The sequence below is a fragment of the Pristiophorus japonicus genome, chromosome 15, assembly GCF_044704955.1.
Source record: "Pristiophorus japonicus isolate sPriJap1 chromosome 15, sPriJap1.hap1, whole genome shotgun sequence".
In the NCBI taxonomy this organism is placed as follows: Eukaryota; Metazoa; Chordata; class Chondrichthyes; family Pristiophoridae; genus Pristiophorus; species Pristiophorus japonicus.
Window position 1 is genome coordinate 137,631,311 of NC_091991.1, and position 25,460 is coordinate 137,656,770.

At 41.4% G+C, this 25,460-nt stretch overlaps 1 protein-coding gene across 5 annotated transcripts in view; it reads right to left on the reverse strand.

Annotated features, from left to right (window-relative positions):
* Positions 1–560: 560 nt before the first annotated feature.
* The window catches only part of dnah3 (dynein axonemal heavy chain 3), a 292,437-nt gene continuing 267,537 nt past the window's right edge, over positions 561–25,460 (reverse strand). For all 5 annotated transcript variants that reach the window (XM_070900963.1, XM_070900965.1, XM_070900961.1 and 2 more), the window contains 10 exons: positions 23,215–25,356; positions 20,705–20,930; positions 17,851–18,095; positions 17,444–17,560; positions 17,133–17,290; positions 13,497–13,664; positions 10,957–11,099; positions 3,455–3,659; positions 2,300–2,437; positions 561–1,339 (listed from right to left, as the gene is read on the reverse strand). In XM_070900963.1, the coding sequence (XP_070757064.1) occupies positions 986–1,339; positions 2,300–2,437; positions 3,455–3,659; positions 10,957–11,099; positions 13,497–13,664; positions 17,133–17,290; positions 17,444–17,560; positions 17,851–18,095; positions 20,705–20,930; positions 23,215–25,356 (3,896 nt within the window). In that variant the 3' untranslated portion in view covers positions 561–985. The remainder of the gene's footprint in view (positions 1,340–2,299; positions 2,438–3,454; positions 3,660–10,956; positions 11,100–13,496; positions 13,665–17,132; positions 17,291–17,443; positions 17,561–17,850; positions 18,096–20,704; positions 20,931–23,214; positions 25,357–25,460) is intronic.

Below are 25,460 nucleotides of genomic sequence, written 5' to 3' on the forward strand. Positions count from 1 at the left end.
CCTTTAACTGAAGAAGAGATATTGTGACGTGCCAGCACGATGACGTCATCAGCACGGCACTGATGACTGACGGCGGCGGACATTCCGTCCCATCTAGTGATGGCCACTTCGCTCCTCCCCCATGACCATCCACTTCCGCCCTGCTGGAAAAAAAGCCACGAAGAGCTGAATTTCAACGGATGGGCAGCCGCATCCATTGAGGCGGCTAGATCACTTCAAAAACGGTAGGTGCACCCCATTTCGAGCGGAGGTGAATTTCTACACCCTAAAGTCTTACCTAATGGGTACAGCTCATGGGTTGAACTATATGCATTTTGAGATATAAATTATTATTAGAGATTGGTTAGCCAGCTAAGTGCAACATGATGGGAACTGAGTGGTGATCTTTGAGTTCAATTCAGTCTTGTAAACAGGTGATTAGATATTTTTATCCAAACTCATTCTGTATAAATGTACAGGCATGATGACACCAATGGTCTCAATGTTGCTGAAATTTCTGTAATCTTGCAGTTCAGAAAATGTAGTACAGTAATTGGAAATAAACATTTTATTTGTGTCTCATTGAATCCACTCAGTATATGTATTATTTCATGCCTTTAGCCTGAAAGAACAGATTGTGCAAAATAATTGTATTAGTTCTTGCATCCAAAATATGCATATGGCTTCTGTGAAACACTTTTCATTTGAACAAAGTGCATGTAAACAAAATGTTAAAATTAGGGATAGATGAAAACAAACTCAATTATTTTTTTTCTCCCTTCAGATTTATGTTGCGCATTCGGCTTTTAATCACAACATTTTTTGTTAAACATGAATCATTTAATATTTTATCAATGACAAATTCATCATTGATTTGTATCTGAGTAAATGAACAGTGTGTGCAAAAATGCTATTTGACATCAAATTATTTACTTCTACTTCCCAGCTTCAACAAGGTGAATATACATAATCAGTTCTTATATTTAGATAGTCAATAACAAGACATTTAGTCATCCAGTTGGCAAAGAGCTGCCACACCACGATTTATCCAGTGCTGTTCTGGTTGATCTGATGAAAGCTCGATTGAAAGAACGTAATTTGTAGAGTGACCAGTTGTGGATAAGGTACCTCTGCGAGCACTGGTTTTATAGACTGGACAATAATAGATATTTTGATGCAGAAAAGTTGCACTGACTCCTGGTTTAAGCCAGATAATGGGCATAGTATCAAACAGAATTTTGGGAAATGACTCCCCAATAACCATCTTTGCCCTATCCCAGCGAGCACCTTCCAAAAACAAACCCTTAACATAGGCTCCATCTCCTGCTTTTTGATCGATGATATTTTCTTCTTTCATGACCTAGAAAATACAACAGAAACAAATCTTGGGTAATATATTTCTGCAAAAAAACAAGCCATTTTGGCAAGATGCCAAGAACAATAGGCTTACATAATAGGAAAACTTTACAAAGGAAGGAATAACATGTTCACTGAAGATTATTTTAATTACAAAACATGTTTTGAACAAGTACACATGTATTAAATGTAAACATGCTATCACAACGACCAATGATTGAATATCTTGCTCATATTCACTATGTTCATAATGGAAAGTGACTGGCTCCATCAGAACCATACCCAAACAAGAATAAAGGGGGAGACTTTCACCTTCATTTTTGGTGGTTTTCTCAGCGGTACAGCTGTTTTTCTGAGAGAAACCACCCGGCGAAAGTTTCCCCTTTACCTTTTGAATGGGACCGCCCACATTGCGAAATGACCGCTGGGAGCAAAACCGCCGATGTGCACTGCTGAGAGAAGCGCCAGGATGCAAATTTAGCCTCGACGGAAGCCTGTTCAGATTGCCGTGGGAACCGTCCACGGGAAGCAGTCTGAAACAGGGCGATAGGTGAATATTCTGCAAAGAAAGATAAGTTAAAGGTTCTTTTTTTTAAATTGTAAAACGCGATTAGCTTTAAAACTCTCTAAAAATATTTTTTCACTATCCAAAAGATTTCCCCCCTCCCTAGGCCCAACCGCAGCCTCGGACTAAATTATTTAAAACATTTTAAGAACCACCTGTTCTCGTTCGTTTCAGCTGTAACCGCCCAAAAACCGTCGAGAATCTTGGTGTAAGAACCAATTTCTTGCTGGGTAGTTTTATTTACCTCATTAATGGAAAGTTTCACCAGCATTAATTAATTAAGCTTAGCGGTCTTTTCTGGGCGGCAAATAGGCGGTGAGGACTTTGGGGAAAGTCTATTCCTAAATGTCTTGGCGAGGGAACAAGGGAAAAATATGATAGGGAAGGGAAATACCTTACCTCAAATTCAAATCCAATGTGATCAATGGGTATGGTATATTTTCTTGCATAATTCTGAGAGACACCAGTCAAGAAAGATTGAGTAAAATAGAATCCAGATAACCAGAATACATTGGGTGGCCCTTTATTGATCCAATCCTATATACAAAAGACATTAACAAAATGGCATTATTATTACATTTATATCAAACCATGAAGTAAGGCATTTCCATTAAATAGCTTTTTACTATCTTATAATGCACAGTGGAAATATCACATCCTTGCTTTTTAAATTTCACTAGTTTCACATATTGAGCTACATTTGAAAGTAATTCCCCATGGAGAAAGTCTAACCATCAATAGCTATTTTTTTAAAATATATAAATTTTCTTCTTTTAGATGTGTACTCTGCAAAACTGAAATTACATTAACACACAATAGAATTGCAGTCATTAACCCAGGATGTTTCAGCAATATATTGCAAGCTCCTTGCATTTAATTTCTGACTATTACAACCCAGTTTCCTTGCCATTCCCTGGTATCATTTACTGTCCAGACAAAAATCTTAACTTTCATTTTCTATATATATGTTGTTAATTATTTTAACTGTCTTTAATTTTTTAAGGAGCCTTGGTGAGGGGATTCCCTCTTTAACTGCCGCAAATGGCTATAAGTTCCCACAGACCATAGAAATTCATGATATTTGAGTGAAAGGGGGCTAGTTTATGATCTTTGCTTTTTTTCCTCCAGCATAAAACAAAATGTGTAATGGGTAAAAAGTAGTAGTTTTAGTTGTGTATCTTATAAATCATTATTGTAATTCTTGATATGATTCTTAGTTTGCAATTAATATTGAATGTTTTATGCAAAGCATTTGTTGTGCATAGCAAGGCAGCCATAGAGATGCACAGCTATATTCTAGTAATGTTGACATTGTTTGAGGCATCAATTTTGACAAACTGTATCTATACATCTTATAGATCATATGTTTGTATTAAAATAGCCCAATATTGAGACAACTTTATATTAATTAATTTTCCTTTAAGAAAGCATATCTCTTCCGATAGCCAGCAATGTAAATCAATTATTACAGTATGTATCCATGAAAATTGAGGTCCTTCACTCGAGTGAGACATTCTACAATATTTGCTAACATTTTAAGTAAATATATAGTACCTGGAAAAAATGTAACCTTGTAAGAAGGTCCACCATATAACTGCCAAGGGGTTTCAGAGATGGGTAGGATTTGGCTGCCCACATGGTTGGAACTTTGCCCAGTAGCATACTGTCAAACACATTCTCCAGTTCAACAGACATTACCACAAGACCTTTAATAGCCTTACGTATGTTTATAAGACTGCTACGTACAACGTTGGTGAGTCTGAAAGAGAAGATTCTGCAGTATGTAAAATGTTTTCACAAAATATATCAACGCAAATGTAGTGTATTCTCATTAAACCCTTCATGACAGAATTAGTATTTCATTCATCCTTAACACAATTTTCTGAATTTTTTAACTTCTTTTTCTGATGCTGCATCTTGCCACCATTGAAATCAATGCCATTTTGTTAATTCAGAAGGGAGAGAAGCAAAGCTGAAATTGGAAAGTAGAAAGTGAATTTGGAAGACAAGAACCAAGGGCTAGAAAATAGACAACAAGGGAGTTTGGCAGTGCTAAATGGTATTGTCATAAATGTATACTCTGTGTGTGTGTGTGTATATACTATGCTGGTACCACTAGAGGGTGCATCTGTGAGAGGCCCAGACAGGAGCTGTATAAAAGGCTGGTCACCACGCGGTGAAGGCACTCTGCAGTTACAATAAAGAGACCAAGGTCACAGCAGTTCAAGCACAGCACTAGGCCTCGTGGAGTTATTCTACAGATAAGTGGAGACATATTAACTGGCGACGAGTACGGATCACGGACTTACACGCAGAGATGGCTGCCATTGGTAGTTTAGAAAAGTTTAGAGGATGAAGCCTTTACTCGGGTTTCGCTGGCCAGGTATCGCTTCTACACACTCCGCCGCACCGAGGGCCAGGATTTAGCAGAATATGTCACAGACCTACGAAGGCTCGTGGAACCATGCGAATTTGGCAAACTCAATAACGTGGTGCGGGACGTTTTCGCGATGGGATGGAACGTGAAGCGGACCATCACCTTAAGCTCGGCGTTCACGACCTCAACGTTGAGATTCTCCCAGAATCAAAACTCACTGGCAAATACTGTGCAGAAAATAACTGTTGATCAAAGAATTAGTCCGACTCAGATTCCGCCAAGGGGTGTAAATGTGAATCGTTTAACATACTGGTGTTGCGGGGGTAACCATCGGGCCCCTCTGTTCAGACACTGTGTGCAAAGGCTGCGGCCAAAAGAGCCACCCACAGCGAATGTGCAGAAGAACTGCGACTCGAAATGTGGCAGAGGAGTCGGCAGGAGGTTTTCGATCCAGCAAGGATCAAGTAGAAGCTAGAGAGGCGACTCAGCCCGAGGAAGCAGTGCACGGGGTGCACACCTTCATTACCAAAAGTCCCCCCATGATGATGAAAGTCAAGATAAATGGCTTTCCTGTTTCCATGGAGTTGGACACGGGGGCGAGTCAGTCATTTATGAGCCAGAAGGCATTTGAGAGGCTGTGGGGCAACGAGGAACTGAGCCCGATTCAGACAAAGCTGTGCACTTACACCAAGGAACTGATCCCAGTTGTCGGCAGTGCGAACGTAAAAATATCCTATGATGGAGAGATACATGAATTGCCACTGTGAGTTGTACCAGGCGACGGGTCAACGCTGCTTGGCAGAAGCTGGATGGGGAAGATGTCAAAGCAGTTTCTTCAGTGGACGACGCTTCCTGTGCTCAAGTGCTGAGCAAGTTCCCATCCTTATTTGAACCAGGCATCGGCAACTTTACAGGCGCCAAAGTGCAGATCCACTTGGTCCCCGAGGCATGGCCTGTTCATCACAAGGCTCGAGCGATCCCTTACATGATGAGGGAGAAAGTGGAGATTGAATTGGATAGACTTCAAGGTGAGGGAATCATATCACCAGTCGAATTCAACGAATGGGCCAGCCCGATTGTTCCGGTACTAAAGAGCGATGGCACGGTCCGAATCTGCGGCGACTGCAAGGTAACGATCAACCGAGTTTCATTACAGGACCAGTATCCGCTACCCAAAGCCTGATCTCTTTGCGACATAAGCAGGGTGAAAGACGTTCACCAAGCTGGATCTAACCTCCGCTTACATGACCCAGGAGCTGGCTGAGTCGTCGTAAAAATTAACGTGCATTAACACGCACAAGGGACTGTTTTTGTATCACAGGTGCCCGTTCGTGATTCGCTCGGTTGCAGCCATCTTCCAAAGGAACTTGGAGAGTCTGTTGAAATCGGTTTCACGCACCGTTGCATTTCAGAATGACATCCTAATCACTGGTCACGACACCACCGAACACCTGCACAACCTGCAAGAGGTTTTAAGTCGACTAAACAGAGTTGGACTCTGGCTGAAACGATCCAAGTGTGTCTTCCTGGCACCACATTGTGGTAGACGGCATTAGGCCCATGGACTTGAAGACAGAGGCCATCAAGAATGCACCCAGACCACGAAATGTAACAGAGCTGCGCTCGTTCCTGGGACTCCTCAACTATTTCAGTAACTTTCTTCCAGGGTTGAGCACCTTGCTTGAACCGTTGCACAAGTTGCTACGCAAGGGAGACGATGGGGTTTGGGGTCAAAATCAAGAGGCCGCCTTCAAAAAGGCCAGAAACTTGCTGTGTTCGAACAAGTTGCTTGTATGGTATGACCCAGATAAACGTCTAGTTTTAGCATGTGACGCGTCATCGTATGGTGTCGGGTGTGTTTTACAGCAAGCAAATGTAGCGGGCAAACTCCAACCGGTTGCATATGCGTCTAGAAGTCTATCCAAGGCCGAAAGAGCCGACAGCATGGTCGAGGAGGAGGCTTTGGCCTGTGTCTATGGGGTAAAAAAACAATGCACCAGTATTTGTTTGGTCTTGGGTTCGAGTTAGAAACCGACCACTGTTTTCGGAAAGCAAAGGCATAAACACCAATGCTTCGTCGCGAATCCAAAGATGGGCACGAACACTGTCGGCCTACAATTATACGATCCGCCACAGGCCAGGCACTGAGAACTGCGCCGATGCCCTCAGCCGGCTACCGTTGCCCACCACCGGGGTGGAAATGGCGCAGCCGGCAGCCCTGTGCCTGGTCATGGACGTCTTCGAAAGCAAAGGGTCACCCGTAACGGCCCGCCAGATCAGGACCTGGACCAACCAGGACCCTGTGTTATCTCTTGCAAAAAGTTGTGTCCTCAATGGGGGCTGGTCAGCGGTCCCAAGAGAAATGCAAGACGAGATAAAGCCGTTTCACCGTCGTAAAGACGAAATGTCCATCCAATAGGATTGCCTCTTATGGGGCAACTGCGTCGTCCTGCCAAAAAAAGGCAGGGCCAACCTTCACACGCGACATACACAGTACCCACCCAGTCTTAGTTATGATGAAGGCTATCGTCAGGGCCCACGTCTGGTGACCCCACATTGACTCGGACTTGGAGTCGTGCGTGCGTCAGTGTAACACTTGCTCACAATTGAGCAATGCCCCCAGGAATGCTCCACTCAGTCTGTGGTCCTGACCCTCAAAACCATGGTCCAGGATCCACGTAGATTTATGCGGGCCCCTTTCTAGGAAAAATGTTCTTTGTTGTAATGGATGCCTACTCTAAGTGGATCGAATGTGTAATAATGGCATCCAGCACGTCCACCGCCACCATTGAAAGCCTCAGGGCCATGTTCATCACCCATGGCTTGCCCGACATTCTGATCAGTGACAATGGTCTGTGTTTCACCAGCTTGGAATTCAAGGAAATCATGACCCACAATGGCATCAAGCATGTCAGGTCGGCCCCGTTCAAGCCCGCATCCAACGGCCAAGTGGAGCGTGCAGTCCAAACCATAAAGCAGAGCTTGAAACGCGTCACGGAAGGCTCCTTACAAACCCGCCTATCCCGGGTGCTGATCAATTACAGGACACGACCTCACTCGCTTACGGGGGTCCCCCCTGCAGAGTTACTAATGAAACGTGCACTCAAAACCAGGCTCTCCTTAGTCCACCCTGACAACGATCAGGTGGAAACCAGGCATTATCGGCAAAACATGTACCATGATCGCGCAGCTGTATCACGTGACATCATTATAAACAACCCAGTGTTTGTGCTGAATCATGGTCACGGTCACAAATGAGTCGCTGGCACTGTTTTAGCCAAGAAGGGGAATAGAGTGTTTGTTGTCAAACTGCTTAACGGGCAAACGTGCAGAAAGCATTTGGACCAGACCAAATTGTGATTTACAGGTAACCAGGAACTACCGGGAGAGGATCTTACCTTAAGCGATCCACCTACACACACCCAATCAGCAACAGACCTAGCTGCCAACCACGAGAATGATCCCACCATCTCCAACAGTCCAGTCAGACCAACAGCGCTGCAAGACAGCAGTGGCCTGACCAACTCACCCATGCCAGAAGTGACACTCAGACGATCAACCAGGGAGCGCAGAGTTCCGGATCGCCTCAACCTGTAACTGACTCGCATCAAAGACTTTGGGGGGGAATATTCATATATGTATACTGTGTATATACTATGCTGGTACCACTAGAGGGTGCAACTGTGGGAGGCCCAGACAGGAGCTGTATAAAAGGCTGGTCACCACACGGTGAAGGCACTCTGCAGTTACAATAAAGAGACCAAGGTCACAGCAGTTCAAGCACAGCACTAGGCCTCGTGGAGTTATTCTACAGATAAGTGGAGATATATTAGGTATATACTCTAATGCAAGGAGTATAGGGAATAAGGCAGATGAGCTGAGAGTACAGATAGACACCTTGGGAGTATGATATTCTAGCTATTACTGAGACATGGCTGAAAGAAGGGCAGGGGCAGGCAGGTATGGCAGCTCAACATTCCTGGTTACAGAGTTTTCAGACAGGATAGAGAGCGGGGTAAAAAAGGAGAGGAGGGTCGCAGTATTGATTAAAGAAACAATTACAGCTGTGAGGAAGGATGATGATAGAAAGACCATCAAATGAGGCCATTTGGGTTGAACTGAAGAACAAAAAAAGGGGCGATCACACTGCCAGGAGTGTACTATAGACCCCCAAACAATCAGAGGGAGATAGAAGAGCAAATATGTAGGCACATTTTGAGCAGTGCAAAAACTATGGGGCAGTAATAGTAGGGGATGTCAACTACCCTAATATTAACTGGGATGAAATTAGTGTGAAAGGTATAGAGGGTGCGGAATTCCTAAAATGCATTCAGGGGAACTTTTTTTTAGCCAGTATGTAACAAGCCCAATAAGGGAGGACGCGGTTCTGGACTTAGTTTTAGGGAATGAAAGGGTATCAGTGGGAGAGAATTTTTGTGCTAGTGATAATAATTCAGTTAGATTTAGGGTAATTATGGAAAAGGACAAAGATAGACCAGGAATAAAAGTTCTTAATTGGGGAAAAGCCAAATTTGCTAAGCCGAGATGGGATTTAACCAAAGTGGACTAGAAACAGCTACCTGAAGGTAAATCAGTGTCAGAGCAGTGGGAGGCATTCAAGGAGGAGATCCTGAGGGTTCAGAGCAAGTATGTTCCCTTAAAGTGAAATGGTGGGACTAACAAATCTAGAGCACTCTGGATGTCAAGGGACATACAGGATAGAATTTAAAAAAGGAAGGCTTATGACGGGGCTCAATACTGTAGAAATTCTAGAGGAATATAGAAATTGCAGGGGTGCAATTAAAAAGGAAAGCAAAGAGAGAGCATGAAAAAATTTTGCCAAGTAAAATCAAAGAAAACCCAAAGATATTTTATAAATACATTAAGAGCAAGAGGATAACTAAAGATAGACTAGGGCCTATTAGAGACCATAAAGTTAAGCTGTGTGTGGAGGTGGAAGACATGGATATGGTTCTTAATGAATACTTTGCATCTGTTTTCACAAAAGAGAGGGGCGGTGCAGACACTGCTGTCAGGGAGGAGGAATGTGAAATATTAGAATAAACAAACATTGCGAGAGAGGAAGTATTAAGGGGCTTAGCCAGCCCCGCTGATGAGGCCCCGAGGTGAGGCGAGCGGGGCAAGGCCCGAGGTTGGCAGGTCCAGATTCCGGATGACCCTGCGACCGATCGTTTCGGAATTCGGGATTCTCTACACTGCACCTGTATATATCAATGATTTAGACTTGAATGTAGGGGGTATGATTAAGAAGTTTGCAGATGGTACTAAAATCAGCTGTGTGGTTGATAATGAAGAAGAAAGCTGTAGACTGCCGGAAGATATTAATGAACTTGTCATGTGGGCAGAACATTGGCAAATGGAATTCAATCCGGAGCAGTGTGAGGTAATGAATTTGGGGAGGTCTAACAAGGCAAGGGAATACACATTAAATGGTGCAACACTGAGAAGTGTAAAAGAACAGGGACCATAGAATCCACAGATCCCTGAAGGTAACAGGCCAGGTAGATAAAGTGGTTAAGAAGGCATACGGAATATTTGCCTTTATTAGTCGAGGCACAGAACACAAGAGCAGGGATGTTATGCTTGAACTGTATAAAACACTAGCTAGGCCATAGCTAAAGTACTGCGTGTAGTTCTGGTCACCACATTGCAGGAAAGATGTGATTGCACAAGAGAGAGTACAAAAGAGATTTATGACTGGAGAACTTTTGCTATGAGGAAAGAAGGGTCAACAACCAGGGGGCATAGATTTAAAATAATTGGTAGGTTTAGAGAGGATCTGAGGGGAAATTTCTTCACCCAGAGGGTAGTGAGGATCAGAAACTCACTGCCTGAAAGGGTGGTAGAGGCAGAAACCCTCATCACATTTAAAAAGTACTTGGATGTGCACTTGAAGTGCCATAACCTACAGGGCTATGGATCAAGAGCTGGAAAGTGGGATTAGGTTGGATAGCTCTTTGTAAGCCGGCGCGGACACAATTGGCCAAAATGGCCTCCTTCCGTGCTGTAAATTTCTATGATTCTACGAATTGCAGTTTAAACCAAGCTTTCAGTGCACAAGCTGCCACGGCTTTTACGTCACGTGAAAGCAGGCCGGCAGATATCAGGAAGAACAGAGTCCCAAAAGGTAAGTCAGAAACTTATCTTTGGAGTAAGAGTGTTCCTCTGGGCCCCACAAGGATAGTCATAGTCTCCCCTGTCCTAGAACACACCCCCATGAAATCCTTTCCCTGTCACTTGCCTGCACGCCAGTGGGCGGCCAAAGCCAACCAACCTTCGACAGCTGAAAGCTGCTCTGTGGCCTCTTCTGCTCTATGCCCGGGCAGGGCAGTAAGTGGACCGACATTTAAATGAGACCCAACAATTCAAATCGCTGATGGCCTGTTGCTGCCACTGCTCCATTAAAATTCCTCCAAATATCAGCCTATATTCCGAACACCTGGTCTGCCATTTTCTAACTGGCAAGTAAGGATGGATTTGATTCAAAATTCAATCTGTTCACGACAGATCCTCTATTGAAATTGGTTAAAACTTGCACAGGTGAGGATATTTTACTCCCAAGTAATAAATCACCATCTTGATATGCTTTACTACGTGCAGCATTAGTTTTTGGATGAAACTTGGGTTTTTGTACAGAAAACACATTTTTGTTGCACACCTGTTGAATCTAATAAGTTCTTGTCTGAGTACTGTGTTCATGGACTCTGCATACACCACTGGATATATCTTCATCACGTTTTCCAAATGAAAGTCAGCAGGTAGTTTGGACATAATGTCTGCAGCAAGATCTTCAACGACTTCCTGAAATTATTATGCAAATTCATTAGAAGATGCTTTTTTTATATACCATTTTCAATACAAATAATAACAAGTAACTGTCAGTTTTTTGATTATTTTTGTCATTAAATCTTTTGGAAATTCAAATTTCCTTGGACAGATCTTTATCTTTTAAAATATTTTTGGTTCGCATACTGTGCCCCCAAAACAAATCCTAATAATAAAGCTATTCAATTGTCAGGAGTACACTTATTACAGTAATATTAACCCTAAAGCAGTCAAAAAATGTAAACAAAGAAAGAACTTGCATTATATAAGCACCTTTCACAACCTTAGGATGTCCCAAGATGCTTTATAGCCAATGAACTATTTTTGTAGCATTAGGCATAACAAAGATTGTAGATATTATTTTAATTTCACTTTATTTCTATGCAATATGCTCCATTCTATCTCTAATCTTTAATCCTTTTTAACTTTAAGGCACTTTACAAAGCCTTTTTCCTTTCACTCCCAGGTCACACTGTCCATTTTGGAGGCAGGATCCACAATGAACAAATTGTGCACCGTTGGACTAAAAACTCTGATACAGTTTTTTTAAATTGACGTAATCAGATCATATAAACAATTCAGGTTAATCTTGGATGTAATATTCACTACCAAACTAACACTGAATGGAAATAGGCTTGGTGCTGTAGAAGAGCAGAGGGATTTGGGGCTACAGGTTTGAACGACATTAAAGGCAGCACCATAAGACTGTAAAAAGAAAAGCTAATGGAATTGTACGTTTTAATTAAAAGGTATAGAATATAAAAGCCAAGAGTTAATGATGAGCTTATATAAAACCCTAATAAGATTTCAGTTAGAAGACTGTGCAGTGTTGGGTTCCGCAGTATGAAGTATATTGAGGTTTTGGAGAGGGTACAACACAGATTCACTCGGATACTGCCTGGTATGAGGAAATACAAAGACTTAAGAAATTGGTTTTTTTTTCATGGGCACAACACAGATTATTGAAGTTTTAAAAATTATTAAAGGATGGGATAGGATAGATAAAAGCAAAATGCTGGAAATCTCAGCGGGTCAGGTAGCATCGGTCGAGAGAAAAACAGAGTTAACGTTTCAGGTCGATGACCTTTCATCAGAACTGGCAAATGTTCAAAAAGAACAGATCTTAAGGAGCACTGAAAGGAGGAGAGGAAAAAGGAACCAAAGGGAAGGTCTGTGATGGGGTGGAAGGTAGGAGAGATTAGAGAGATAAAAGAGATGATGGGCCAAATTGAAATGGTAATGGCAGAAGTTAGAAAATGGTTAGCCTGGATAGATGTGAATGGCGGAATAATAACCAGCTGCCATTTGAGACAGAAAAAAAAACAAGATCGGAGGTTGGGGTGGGGGGGGTGTGAAGGGGAGCCAAAAACGGGAAGAGGTTATATTCAAAAATTGTTAAACTTGATGTCGAGTCCAGAAGGCTATAAAGTGCCTAAACAAAAGATGAGGTGCTGTTCCTTGATCTTGCGTTGAGCTTCATTGGAGCAGCGTAGGAAGCCAAGGACATAGATATCAGAGTGGGAGTGAAGCGGGAAAGTAAAGTGACAGGCAACCAGAAACTCAGGGTCAAGCTTACAGACTATAGATAGAAACGTGCTGTTTCCAGTAGTTGAGGGGTCTAGAACAAAGAGCCATAGATTTAAGATTAAATGCAAGAGATTTAGAACAGAGAGTAAGAGAAACTTCTTTATCAAGGGCATTGTGAGACTGTGGAATTCAATTCCAGGAGTTAGTGTTTGAGCTAGAAACTGTCAGCATTCAAGATTAGATTGAATAGGTGGATGAAGGAAAAGGGGATATGGGAACACGGCGGGTAATTGTGAATAGAAATATTTTCTCACGTGAAGGATAAACACTAGGCAGACTGGTTGGGCCAAATGAACCATTTCCGTGGTGTAAGTTCTATGTACACAAATTAGCTATCTTATCTGCAGATCCCAGTAATGTACCCTCTATTTCACTAAAGATGAGTTAAGTCAAACACAAGTTTAATTATTGAATGATTTGCTTTCAAGATAAACTTTTTGTATTTTTACTATTTCATGATGATGAACAAATGGAAATCCTAAAGAGTGTCATCATACATGCATGATCTAAAATGTCTCCAAAGCTTGCAATAATTACAGAGCAATATGGCTATACAAAAAGAGAGTGCCCATCTCTAAACTTTTGCAATGTCCATGTTCCAAACCATTAATTGGTCAGTAAATATATTTCAATTATAAACAATTAAGTCCAAATATGTTTTTAAACTAAACAAAAGTTGAAGTTGCACCATTTTTCAACGTGATGTAAAACTACAGCTCGCCAGTAGGTTTGAAAGATAAAAATACCAAATCTTTCATCATATACCATCTCATTTGATTATCTTACTTGAGGAGATTTAGCACCACCACCAGTCTGTCTGGGAAGAGTCAGCAGCACTCCATCAAAAAGTTGATTAGTCTCCTGGTTATCTTTTGTGATATCAGCATTTTCATGAAGTCCAAAGATCTCTGGATGGCTTACAGCAGGTAGATTTCGCAGATGATCAATGTATGACTAAAAGTCAAAAGTAAATCATAAAAATGTGTTCAAGTAAAAGGAAAGGATAAAAATTTTTTATTAAGTACAGTATTTGTAACAAACAATTTTTTGGAGATTATGTTACCCCCTAATATTCACTCCCCCTCCATATTTTTCTCCTTTTTTGGTCTCGACTTAGACACCTTAGACAGTGGATGAGCAAATTAGCTGTATGTTAATTTTAAGAACTCAAGTCACAGACAGTAAATCCTGCTCGCTGGTCTGCAAAACAGTAGAGCCATGCAGTGGCACTGCTTATTCTATACATTCATCATTTGCAGACTTCTCTTGTGTTTTTATATTTTATCTTTTTGAGGATATTTAGCCTTTTTTTGTATTTTAATCCTCTGTCTACTTGGTCTAAGGCATACACAGATGGCATGTTCCACAGCCACTACCAGAATCAAAAGAAAATGCAGGTGTGAGTCTCCCCTCCAAATGTTCTTATGCTCTGCTGGGAGGTTCCTGCAGCTCAGTCCCACTCAGTACAGCTAGGATCGGAACTGATCAGAGTGGAACTCAAACCTCCATCCTTCTCTACCCATGACATGTCTTTTTTTTAAAACTACCCTTTAGTATCAAATGTAATAGATCAACTGGATAACACTGCTAATAGTGCAAAATAATAATTGTATATTACCCGCTATCACCTCTCCGGATTTTCTTTTAAATTATTTTCCCACAGAAACGATCTAGGTATTACTTTAAAATGTACGTTTAAGTTAAAGCTTGCTTTATAGAGGTTAAATTTACAGGACAACAGGGCTGACAGGTATGTATTAGCTTTTAGATGAGCCATCTGAACCAGCATCCCGAATATAATAAAGATAACTTGAGGCTGCAAAAGGATACAGGGCTCAATTTTCCCCAAAGCATTTTTTTGGCGTACTTAAAGAGCTACTCCCGATTTTTGGGGACCTAAGTACGGCAAAAAAAATTATTCTAAGTTGGATTGTTTCATTTTGGTGTGGCATCACCCGACCTTTAGTTTTGGGGGTGGAGCCTTGATCTGTGGCAAAAAGATCAGGCTGCCATGGTAACCAGGGAGACAATGCGAGCTGAGGCTGCAAAGTGAAACATACAGCCAGCTCCCAACACATTAAAAGAATTGAAAAACACATAGCAGCAACTTACCTCTAACCCCGCCCTAAGGGCTTGCCGGTCCGGTCCAATTCTCGGTCCCTGAAGACTGACTGACTGACTCTCTCTGTGAACCGGGGACCAAGAATGGGACCGGACAGCCTATGTATGTGTGTGTGAACCAGGGACCGAGAATGGGACTGGACAGCCTTCGGGCGGGGTTGGAGGTAAGTTGCTGCTATGTGTTTTACAATTCTTTTAGTGTGTCCGGGCGTCTGCTGCGCCTATTTCCTTAACTCTCCGGAAGGTTTTTCTGCAGAGGCCACATACGCTGGCCTAAGCACAACTGGAGTAACACTCAGCTGGCTAAACTTCCCTAAATGGCGTAGGTGGCTGGTTATGCCGCCATTGACTGAAATAAAAACTGACCTAAAAAAATCGTAATTAACTGACTTACACTGGTGCAAATTGATTGGGGAAACTGTGGTTTTTCAACTTAGGCCAAAAAGAGCAGCCTGCTCCAAAAAAACGACACAAATCACTGGGGAAAATTGAACCCATAAACAGGTTAACTGAGTGGGCTAGAACATGGCAGATGGAAGGTGGAGAAGTGTGAAGTTATCCGCTTTGGTAGGAAAATTAGAAATGCAGAATATTTTTTAAATAGAGAGAGACTGGGAAATGTTTGTATTCAGAGGGACCTGGGTATCCTTGTACACAAATAACAAAGTTAACATGCGGGTAAAGCAAGCAATTAGGAAAGCAAATGGTGTACGGGCCTTTATTATAAAAGGATTGAAGTATAAGAGTAGGGAAGTATAGAGCTTTGGTGAGATCACCCCTGGAGTACTGTGTAGTTTTGGTCTCCTTACTTAAGGAAGGATATACTTGCTTTAGAAGGAGTGCAACAAAGGTTTACTGGACAGATTCCTGGGATGAGGGGATTGTCCTATGAGGAAAGATTGAGTAGACGAGGCCTATATTCCCTAGAGATTAGAAGAATGAGAGCTGATCTTAATGAAACATAGAAAATTCTTAAGGGGCTTGATGGGGTAGACGCTAGGAGGATGTTTCCCTGGCTGGGGAGTTTAAAACTAGGGGTCACAGTCTCAGAATAAGGGGTCGGCCATGAAATGAGGAGAAATTTCTTCAGTCAAAGAGTTGTGAATCTTTGAAATTCTGTACCCCAGAGAGCTGAGGATGCTCGGTCGTTGAGTATATTCAAGATCGAGATCGATAGATTTTTGGTTATTAAAGGACTCGGGATATGGGGATAGTGCGGGAAGGTGAAGGATCAGCCATGATCTTATTGAATGGCAGACCAGACTCAAAGGGCCGAATGGCCTACTCCTGCTCTATTTCTTGTGTTCTTACGACAATTTAGAGAAATTCAAACCAAACTTCACCTCATCTGGTAATAATTTGGTCCTCCTTTGGAGAAAAGATAGCAATTGTATTTATATAGTGCCTTTCGCAATCTCAGGATGTTCCAAAGCACTTTATAGCCAATTTTAAAATGTAGTCACTGTTGTAATGTTGGAAATACAGTAGCCAATTTGCGCACAGCAAGGTCCCACAAACAGCAATGAGATAATGACCAAATAATTTGTTTTAGTGACATTGGTTGAACAAAAAATATTGGCACCAGGGAGAACTCCCCTGCTGTTCTTCAAAATAGTGCCATGGGATCTTTTGCATCCAGATGAGAAGGCAGACGGGGCCTCAGTTTAATGGCTCACGGCATCTCTGACAGTACAACACTCCCTCAGTACAGTACTGCACTGGAATGTTAACCTAGATTTTGTGCTGAAGTCTCTGGAATGGCACCTGAATCCACAACCTTCTCACTTAGAGGCGAAAGTGCTACCACTGTGTCAATGCTGATTACATGGAGATTGAAGAGATGTACACATGAAAGGTAAGAGTTCAGATCATAAAGAAATGCTATTGTTACATTTCCTATATTACAACAGTGACTACACTTTAAAAATACTTAATTGGCTGTAGAGCACTTTGGGACATGCCGAGGTTGTGAAAGGCTCTATATATCTATATCAACTCCCATAAAATTAAGACATACAAATGACTTAAAAGAGCAACTGATGCAAAGGAGGTACCTATGGCAGACCTGAATGCGTAACATCTGCCTACCCCTTTCTCAATTATATTGTAGTACAATGAATGGTCTAATTTCATGGTGCCACTGCTCCACTTACTAATCAGAGGAAGGAAAGGTAGACTGGAAAATTGTATTATAAACTTAAGATGTGTAACGAAGAAACATAAGAATCCTTTTTTTTAAAGAATGCTCAAGTTTAAGTAACAAAATTCTTATAAAAAAACTAATTTCAATGGATAGCTTACCTGATACGAACCATGTGGTGGGACAAAATATTCCTTGCCAGGTGCAAGTTTATAATTATCTTGGTATACTAGGTCTTTATTGTATATAATGGATAGAAGAGATAAAAGCAAACGCCTGTCTTTGTCATCTGTAACTCTACCTCCATAGTTACATTCACCTTTAGGAATTGAGAAAGGCACAAATTTTGACAATTTGAAAACCGACAATAACTTCGATTAATTTGTTTAAAATAAACTTTGAACCAAGTAATGATACAGATGCTTTAATTAATACCAGTGAAGGAACTGAATGATCAAATGTAATCATGTACCTGTTAAGTATGTTAGAGCTACTAGTGGTACATCTTCATATTCATTCAGAAACATTTGGATCTGTCTCGTGCTTATTCGCAGGTCAGACTCATTAAATTCATAAGGGATATTCCAACCTATAAAAAATTGTATTGCAAAGCAACTAAATATTTATAGTAGTAAAGTATGTATTCATAGTACGCCCTAAAGATTTAAATGTTTAAAACCAAATATATTACAATAAACATTAGCTTATTTACCTCTGGTCTGAAAATTACATTAAAAAATGACAAAACACAATTTAGAATCTAGAATATATAAAATATATTCATTCGTGGGGAAAGATATATTTGTCATTTTTAAACTACAAAATAGTTATCCCATGGTATTTTTTTAATGATCTGTTTCTGTAATATAGGAGGCTCACCTAAAGGACCAAAGTTCCTCCTTTCTTGTACTAAAGCATGAAAAAAACAAAGCCCAAAGAGAAGTTTTTCCCAGATTTCGGGTTTGTCACAACTGCTGAAGAAGACAGTATCTGAGATTGGGTCATTAAGATATGAACGTAGCATATTTGCCCTGAGGCCCTTTGGAGGTTCATTCGTCATCTTTACCCCATTCTGAAGAATACTGACAGGAAATTTGTCTGATGGGTAACTGGTAAGCCACAACCTGAAAAGACAAGTCTTTTTAATTAGCACAATACGACAAAGGTATCATAAAATGCTTTTGAAATAATTCACACACTAAATCCATGAAGCATCTTTAGCATTTATATCTCTGACATTTAAAAAAGCCTAAAATCCCAAGCTAAAAGTTTATAGCACTGCAATTAATAATACTCACTTCTGTGAACAGGAGTCGGCCATTCAGCCCTTCAAGCCTGTTCCAACCATTCAATTAAATCATGTCTGATCTATGCAGAGTCTATCTATGAAATTATATGAAGGATATCTTAAGGCAAGTACATAATTCAGCTATGCTAACTGGATAAATTGTGAGTGCTTCCTTGGATCTAGAAGATTGGGTAAACAGATGGACACTGAAGCCACAAAATGATAAGACCCGGTCACTGATTTACCAGTAATATAAATCTGTTATGAGCTCTGAACCAAAGGACCTTCAACTATTGGAAACAGACTGCTTCTATTTACTGTCTCATCATTTATAATTTTAAACACTTCTATCATATTGTGCTGTAATCTGCAATGATCTAACAAAAACTTTCAATTTCCAATTCTGCATTTGTATTTCCTCATATGAGCAAGTTCTTTCTCTTTTGCAATCTCTTTTGGTAAAAAAAAATCACACTTGCTCTACAGTCCTGTATGCTAATTTCTCTTTTCACCTCACTTCTGTTAGCTCATTCCTCACCTTTCTAAAATCTACACTAATGCAGTAATACCTGGACTCCAAGAGTTAAATTACGAGGAGTGATTACATGAACTAGGGTTATATTTCCTGGAATTTAGAAGGTTAAGGGGTGATTTGATAGAATAGATAGAGAGAAACTATTTCTGCTGGTTGGGCAGTCTAGGACGAGGGGGCATAGTCTAAAAATTAGAGCCAGGCCTTTCAGAAGTGAAGTTAGGAACCACTTCTACACACAAGGGAGTCAAGTTTCAGACCACGCCTAGAACGACGCAGCCCCGCAAGCCACGCTTGATTTCCGCACTCAAAACCGCGCCTAAAACTTACCTTGGTATTCTTCCCGCTGTTGGAACGTTCCAGGCCCTCGGCGCAGCGCAGCACAAGCTGTGGAGGGCGAAGCCAGGTCCCGGCGCTGAAAACAGTGCCAGGACCTCCGCACATGCGCATTAGAGTGTGCGCGCATGTGCAGTAGCTCCAAACGCCCGAGGCTGTGTGGGAGGGGCCCAAAGCACGCCGCCCCTAGCCGTGGCCAAATGGGCTCACTGGGGCAGTGAAGATTGACTGGACCTCCCTCCTCATCAGCTCCTGCTCCGGCTCTCTCCCACATCCCCCCCTCCCCCCCCGCCCCATTCAGATCCCGTTCTCCTGATCCGGCTCTCTCCTGCACCCCCCCCTTCAGCTCCCGCTCCGCTCCGGCTCCCGCCCCCCCCCCACTTTCAGCTCCGATCCGGTCCGCTCTCCCCCCCATGTCTTCGGCAGGGCCCGCCCGCCCGGCATCTTGCTGGGGGCGGGCCCCGCCCGAAGTCTTCGGCCAGGCCCGTTCGGCCTCTCCCCCTCCCTCTCTGCCCCCTTCCCTCTCCTCTCCCCCCCATCCCTCTCCTCTCCCCCCATCCCTCACGCCTTCCCCCTCCCCTCACCTCACCCCTTCCCCCTCCCTTTCTCCCCCCCCCTTCCCTCTCCCCTTCCCCCTTCCCCCCTCTCCTCCCTCCCCCCAGAGAGACACTGACACTGACAGAGAGAGAGACACACTGGGGGGGGGGGGGGGCGCGTCCCAGTACACTGTTGGAGGGCTCGCGGTGCTGCAGTCGGTGAGTAGAAACTTAATTTTTTATTTCTTGATTTTTTTTTTATTTGATTTTTTTTGATTGATTTATTGATTTATTTATCATTTATTGTTGATGATGGCTCTTTATTTGTAAAAGTGATATGTTTAATGTTTGTAAACCCCCCCTTCCCATCTCCCTTCCTTACACTTGATTTCTAAGTGTAGGCAAAGTTTTTCTGAGCGTACAAAAATCTACACTTACTCCATTCTAAGTTAGTTTGGAGTAAGTTTTCGCTGCCTAAACTTGCAAAAGAGGTGTAAGTGGCTGGACATGCTCCCTTTTGGAAAAAAAAATCTGTTCTAAAATGAAACTGTTCTAACTCACTAGAACTGGAGCAAACTAAATGCCGAGAATTGCAATTTCTAAGATACTCCATTCTAAACTAGTTGCTCCAAAAAAATAGGAGCAACTCAGGCCGAAACTTGACCCCAAAGGGTGGTAGAAGTTTGGAACTCTCTTCTGGGAACGGCAATTGATGCTAGGTCAATTGTTAATTTTAAATCTGAGATTGACAAATTTTTGTTGACAAATGGTATTAAGGGATATGGGCCAAAGACGGGTATATAGAGTTAGGGCACAGATCAGCCATGATCTCTTTGAATGGCGGAACAGGTTTGAGGGGCTGAATGGCCTACTCTTGTTCCTATGATGTTCCAGTTGGCCAAGAATTGTGCAATAAATCCTTTAAGTAATAGATTAGCGTAACACTTTACAGGAAAAAAAGTGTGTTCCACTTCTTTACAGTTATGAAAGTAATAACCATATTATAAGATGAATATTCAACAGAAATAGAAAAATTTGGACCTGAAGTCTTTGTTGGTGTTTTCTGGTATTATCACTTCCTCACAGATTTTCTCCAAAGCAGGCATCCAACTAGTTGCAAGATGGCAGTTCTGCAATACGACCCATGATCCAATTCTAAGAGCACCTGCTATCATTTGTGCAGCAATCGGCCCCTGGCCCTGACCAAGTGATATTGTTTGAGTGTTTTCTCCACCCATGCCAACATCATCTGCAAACTTTAGCAAGCCTGTGAGTGTGGAATAAAGCATTCATAAACATAATGCAGCTAGAAACTGTACACTGCCATAAACATTTCACAAGGATGAAAATTTAAGATTTTTCACAAACTTTTTTCCTCAACTGCACAGCACATAAGGAGATCAGATCAAAACATGAACAGTATAAGTAAAAGCTTCTACAGGTATATAAAAAGGAAGAGAGTAGCAAAAATAAACGTTGGTCCCTTAGAGGATGAGACTGGGGAATTTATAATGGGAAATAGAGAAATGGCAGAGATTTTCAACAAATATTTTGTATCGGTCTTCATGGTATAAGACACTAAACGCATCCCAATAATAGATCAAGAGGCTATAGGAAGGGAGAACTTAAAACAATCACTATCACTAGAGAAAAAGTACTAGGCAAACTAATGGGACTAAAGGTGGACAAGTCCCCTGGACCCGATGGCCTACATCTTAGGGTCTTAAAAGAAGTGGCTGCAGAGATAGTGGGTGCATTGGTTGTAATCTACCAAAATTCCCTGGATTCTGGAGAGGTCCCAACGGACTGAAAAACTGCAAATGTAACGCCCCTATTTAAGAAAGGAGGTAAACAGAAAGCAGAAAACTATAAACCTGTTAGTTTAACATCTGTCATTGGAAAAATGGGAAAAGGTGAACCAGTAGATGTAGTGTATTTGGATTTCCAGAAGGCATTCGATAAGGTGCCACATAAACGGTTACTGCACAAAATAAGAGCTCACAGGTTTAGGGGTAATATATTAGCATGGATAGAGGATTGGCTAACTAACAGAAAGTCAGGATAAATGGGTCATTTTCAGGTAGGCAAACTAACTAGTGGGGTGCCATAGGGATCAGTGCTGCACCTCAATTATTTACAATCTATATTAATGACTTGGATGAAGGGACCGAGTGTAATGTAGCCAAATTTGCTGATGATACAAAGATAGATGGGAAAGCAAGTTTTGAGGAGGACAAAGAATCTGCAAAGGGATATAGATAGGCTAAGTGAGTGGGCAAAAATTTGACAGATGGAGTATAATGTGGGAAACTGTGAAGTTATCTACTTTGGTAGAAAAAATAAAAAAGCGAATTATTATTTAAATGGAGAGAGATGACAAAATGCTGCGGTACAGAGGGATCTGGGAGTCCTTATACATGAAACACAAAAAGTTAGCATGCAGATACAGCAAGTAATTAGGAAGGCAAATGGAATGTTGGCCTTTATTGCAAGGGGAATGGAGTATAAAAGCAAAGTCCTGCAACAACTGTACAGGGCATAGGTGAGACCACACCTGGAGTACTGTGTACAGTTTTGGTCAAGGTTCACTAGGTTGATTCTTGGGATGAAGGGGTTGTCTTATGAAAAAAGGATGAGCCTATACTCATTGGAGTTTAGAAGCATGAGAGATGATCTTATTGAAACGTATAAGATTATGAGGGGGCTTGACAGGGTAGATGCAGAGAGGATATTTCCCCTCATGGAGGAACTTAGAACTAGGGGCCATAGTTTCAGAATAAGGGGTCGCCCATTTAAAACGGAGATGAGGAATTTCTTCTCTGAGTGTCGTGAATCTGTGGAATTCTCTACCCCAGAGAACTGTGGAGGCTGGGTCATTGAATATATTTAAGGTGGAGATAGACATTTTTTAACGATAAGGGAGTCAAGGGTTATGGGGAGCGTGCAGGGAAGTGGAGTTGAGGCCAAGATCAGATCAGCCATGATCTTATTGAATGGCAGAGCAGGCTCGAGGGGCCGAATGGCCTACTCCTGCTCCTTTTTCTTATATTCTAAAGGGAGTGAATTTCCACAAAGGTCCTCTCGTTCGTCTGCACAGCTTCGACAGATGAGTCGTGGAAATCCCAAAAAAGGGGTTGTTGCTCTGGCTTTTCCACGGCTTTTTGACCGAAGTTATAGCAGACAAGCAGGAAACCCCCCGAGGAACTTCACCCCCAAAATGATCAGTAATGCAAGTCACCATTTAAACCAAAACAAGCACAAAGAAATGGAAGCTCTCCTTTCTTAAAAGCAGGGGAAACTTCTCATGACTTGAAAACTAATATACAACATGTTACTACATCAAACATTTATAGCACGTGTTCTATATAATATATTGCATTAGCATAAAATTACAGTTTGCAATTACATTGTTCAATACTACATATCAGTATAAAGAAATCTAACTCATTGATTAGATTAAGAGGCTAAATGTTTTCTTCTTTAAATCCTATTTTGTAGTTTCCCCAAAAGTGTAGCAGTTAATGGATTAATAATTCAACTAATCAGTTTACCTGCCATGGGATCAGCTCCAGGTGAAAGAATAAATATCAAAGGTGCACAACAATGGGAATCACTGTAGCTGCCAGCAAGATCAAATGTTGGAGGTTCAATAAATGTTTTTCCAATTCTATTAGTAATGAATTGCTGCACTGCTGGAATAATTTTGTCTGGTCTGAAGCATCTGATAACAATCAAGTGATCCATTCCTTTTATGGAACTCCACTCATCTGGAAGTATCTCTTCATGAGGTTTTGCAGAATCATAAATGTCTTTCCACTTTGTTATGTTTTCAGTCACATGGTCCATTAACGCAAGCAGATTTGTCAGATTAGATGCTCGGACAATCTCTGACCAGCATTTGTCTGATAGCCATTCAAGAGCTGGATTGGGATACGGATTGTCAAGGGCCACACCACCAGTTAGCAGAAAACGCCACACTTCTTCATCGATTTCTCCTTTACCATTCATTATCCCCACAGTGAGAAGCAATGAAAAAAGTAGTTTATCCTTTTCAAAAAGAGAACGACAGACATTTTTATAGATACTCAATGTGAAGTTTTCTGTTATAGCTGAAATTCGTTTAGCCACATTTTCACTCTTCCTACTGTTTGCAATTGACTGCATGTACAAGTTAATGAACCAACTTAGTGAGTACTGATACATTGGTTCAATGTGAGCCAAGTCAGAGATGCAAAAGAAGATAATAGATGAGTGCACGGCCACAGGCTTGTAACCCATTCGTGTGATATCTATTTCTTTCTCTGTTGCGGTTGCAATTTGTTGTTTTACAGATATTTTCTCTGAAAGCACTTTAGAAGAAGATAGCACTTTAATGGCAGTTTCATCTTCTAAGATATTTCCCTGTGATGCTGACAAAACTTCAAGAATTTTGTCCTCTATCTCCTTAAGTTGTTTTTTGTTTTGCGCACTCTCCACGATCAACAGGTTCTTCTTTTCTTCCAACTCAGGCTTTTCTTTGGCAGCTACAATTCCCAGCAATTGGTCTTCAAGGCCCAGTGGTGTAATCATGAAGTTTAAAAGACAAACTTTTACTGCAATTTCTGGAAGATAGTGTGGGTTTCTCAAACAAGTGGTAATATAGAATTTGAAGTCATGTGAATACTCAATTACATTTTCCCCTAACTTCATGACCTCTACTCCCTGTTGTTTAAATGTTTGTTTCAGCAGTACTGGTTCAAGCATGGGATCTAGCTCTTCACCAATATTTTCTAATAAGACTGGGGTGCCAAATTGGATGGCATTTTCTAAAATCCTTACATAGTTAGAGTCAGATAATTTTATTACTCCAAGTCTGTTGCTTTTCTCCATATTTTTGACCCATTTGTTTGCTTGGCCTTGAGGATCAATCATTAAGGGCCACCTTCTTGAGTTTGATGTAATTATCCCATTGTCAATAGAGAAAGCATCAACTGGCAGGCCAGCAATTTGCCAAGCACGGATTTTTACAGGGTCTCCTAATATGGTACTCAGCGAAAAGTCATCTGAACAAGGGATTATCTTCTCTTTACATAAGATCTGCCACTCACTTTGGCATTTCAGACGATAATCAACTGTAAAAGCCCCTAAATAGGCTACAGTGCCTGATGACAGAAGTACATCGCCAGTTAGATTTTTGTACTTTATTCCTAAAAGTCGGGCAGCTTCAGTCCATCTGTCCTTCTCTCCACCAAGCCCACCTATCAGCTTTTCAGCACGCACAAGTTTCTGTGAACACAGCTCTATGTTGTCTTCTAAATCCTCCTTTTTGTTATTCATAATTTCAAATTCATCGTTCAGTGCCTGCAGTTTGTCCTCCAAAGCTTTTAACTCTCCACGTTTAACATTCAGCATAGTCATTTGGACAGCAAATTCTTCTTCGGCTATCCTCAGCCGCTCACGTTTTGGAGCAACGACCTTTATTACACGTTCATACACTTCCATGGCTCTAACCCATTTACACAAACCTTCACAGGCAGAGGATACATTTTTAATAATGGACGGCTGAAAATCTGGATGGTCTATAAACCTTTCTCTGATTCTTTTCATGACAGCAGGTGGAATGTTGTCCTTGTCAAATGTCTTCAGGCTTTCAAGGAATTTAAGATCGCCAAGAATTTTCTTAGATGGACCCCAATAATCCTCAAGCATTTTACCTGTGTGAGAATTAAGAAAAAATAATCAAGAACTAAAAATCATACTTTTAAATATTTTTTGTCTATATTCGCCTGGTATAATAATGTCAGTATGTTTCAACCCA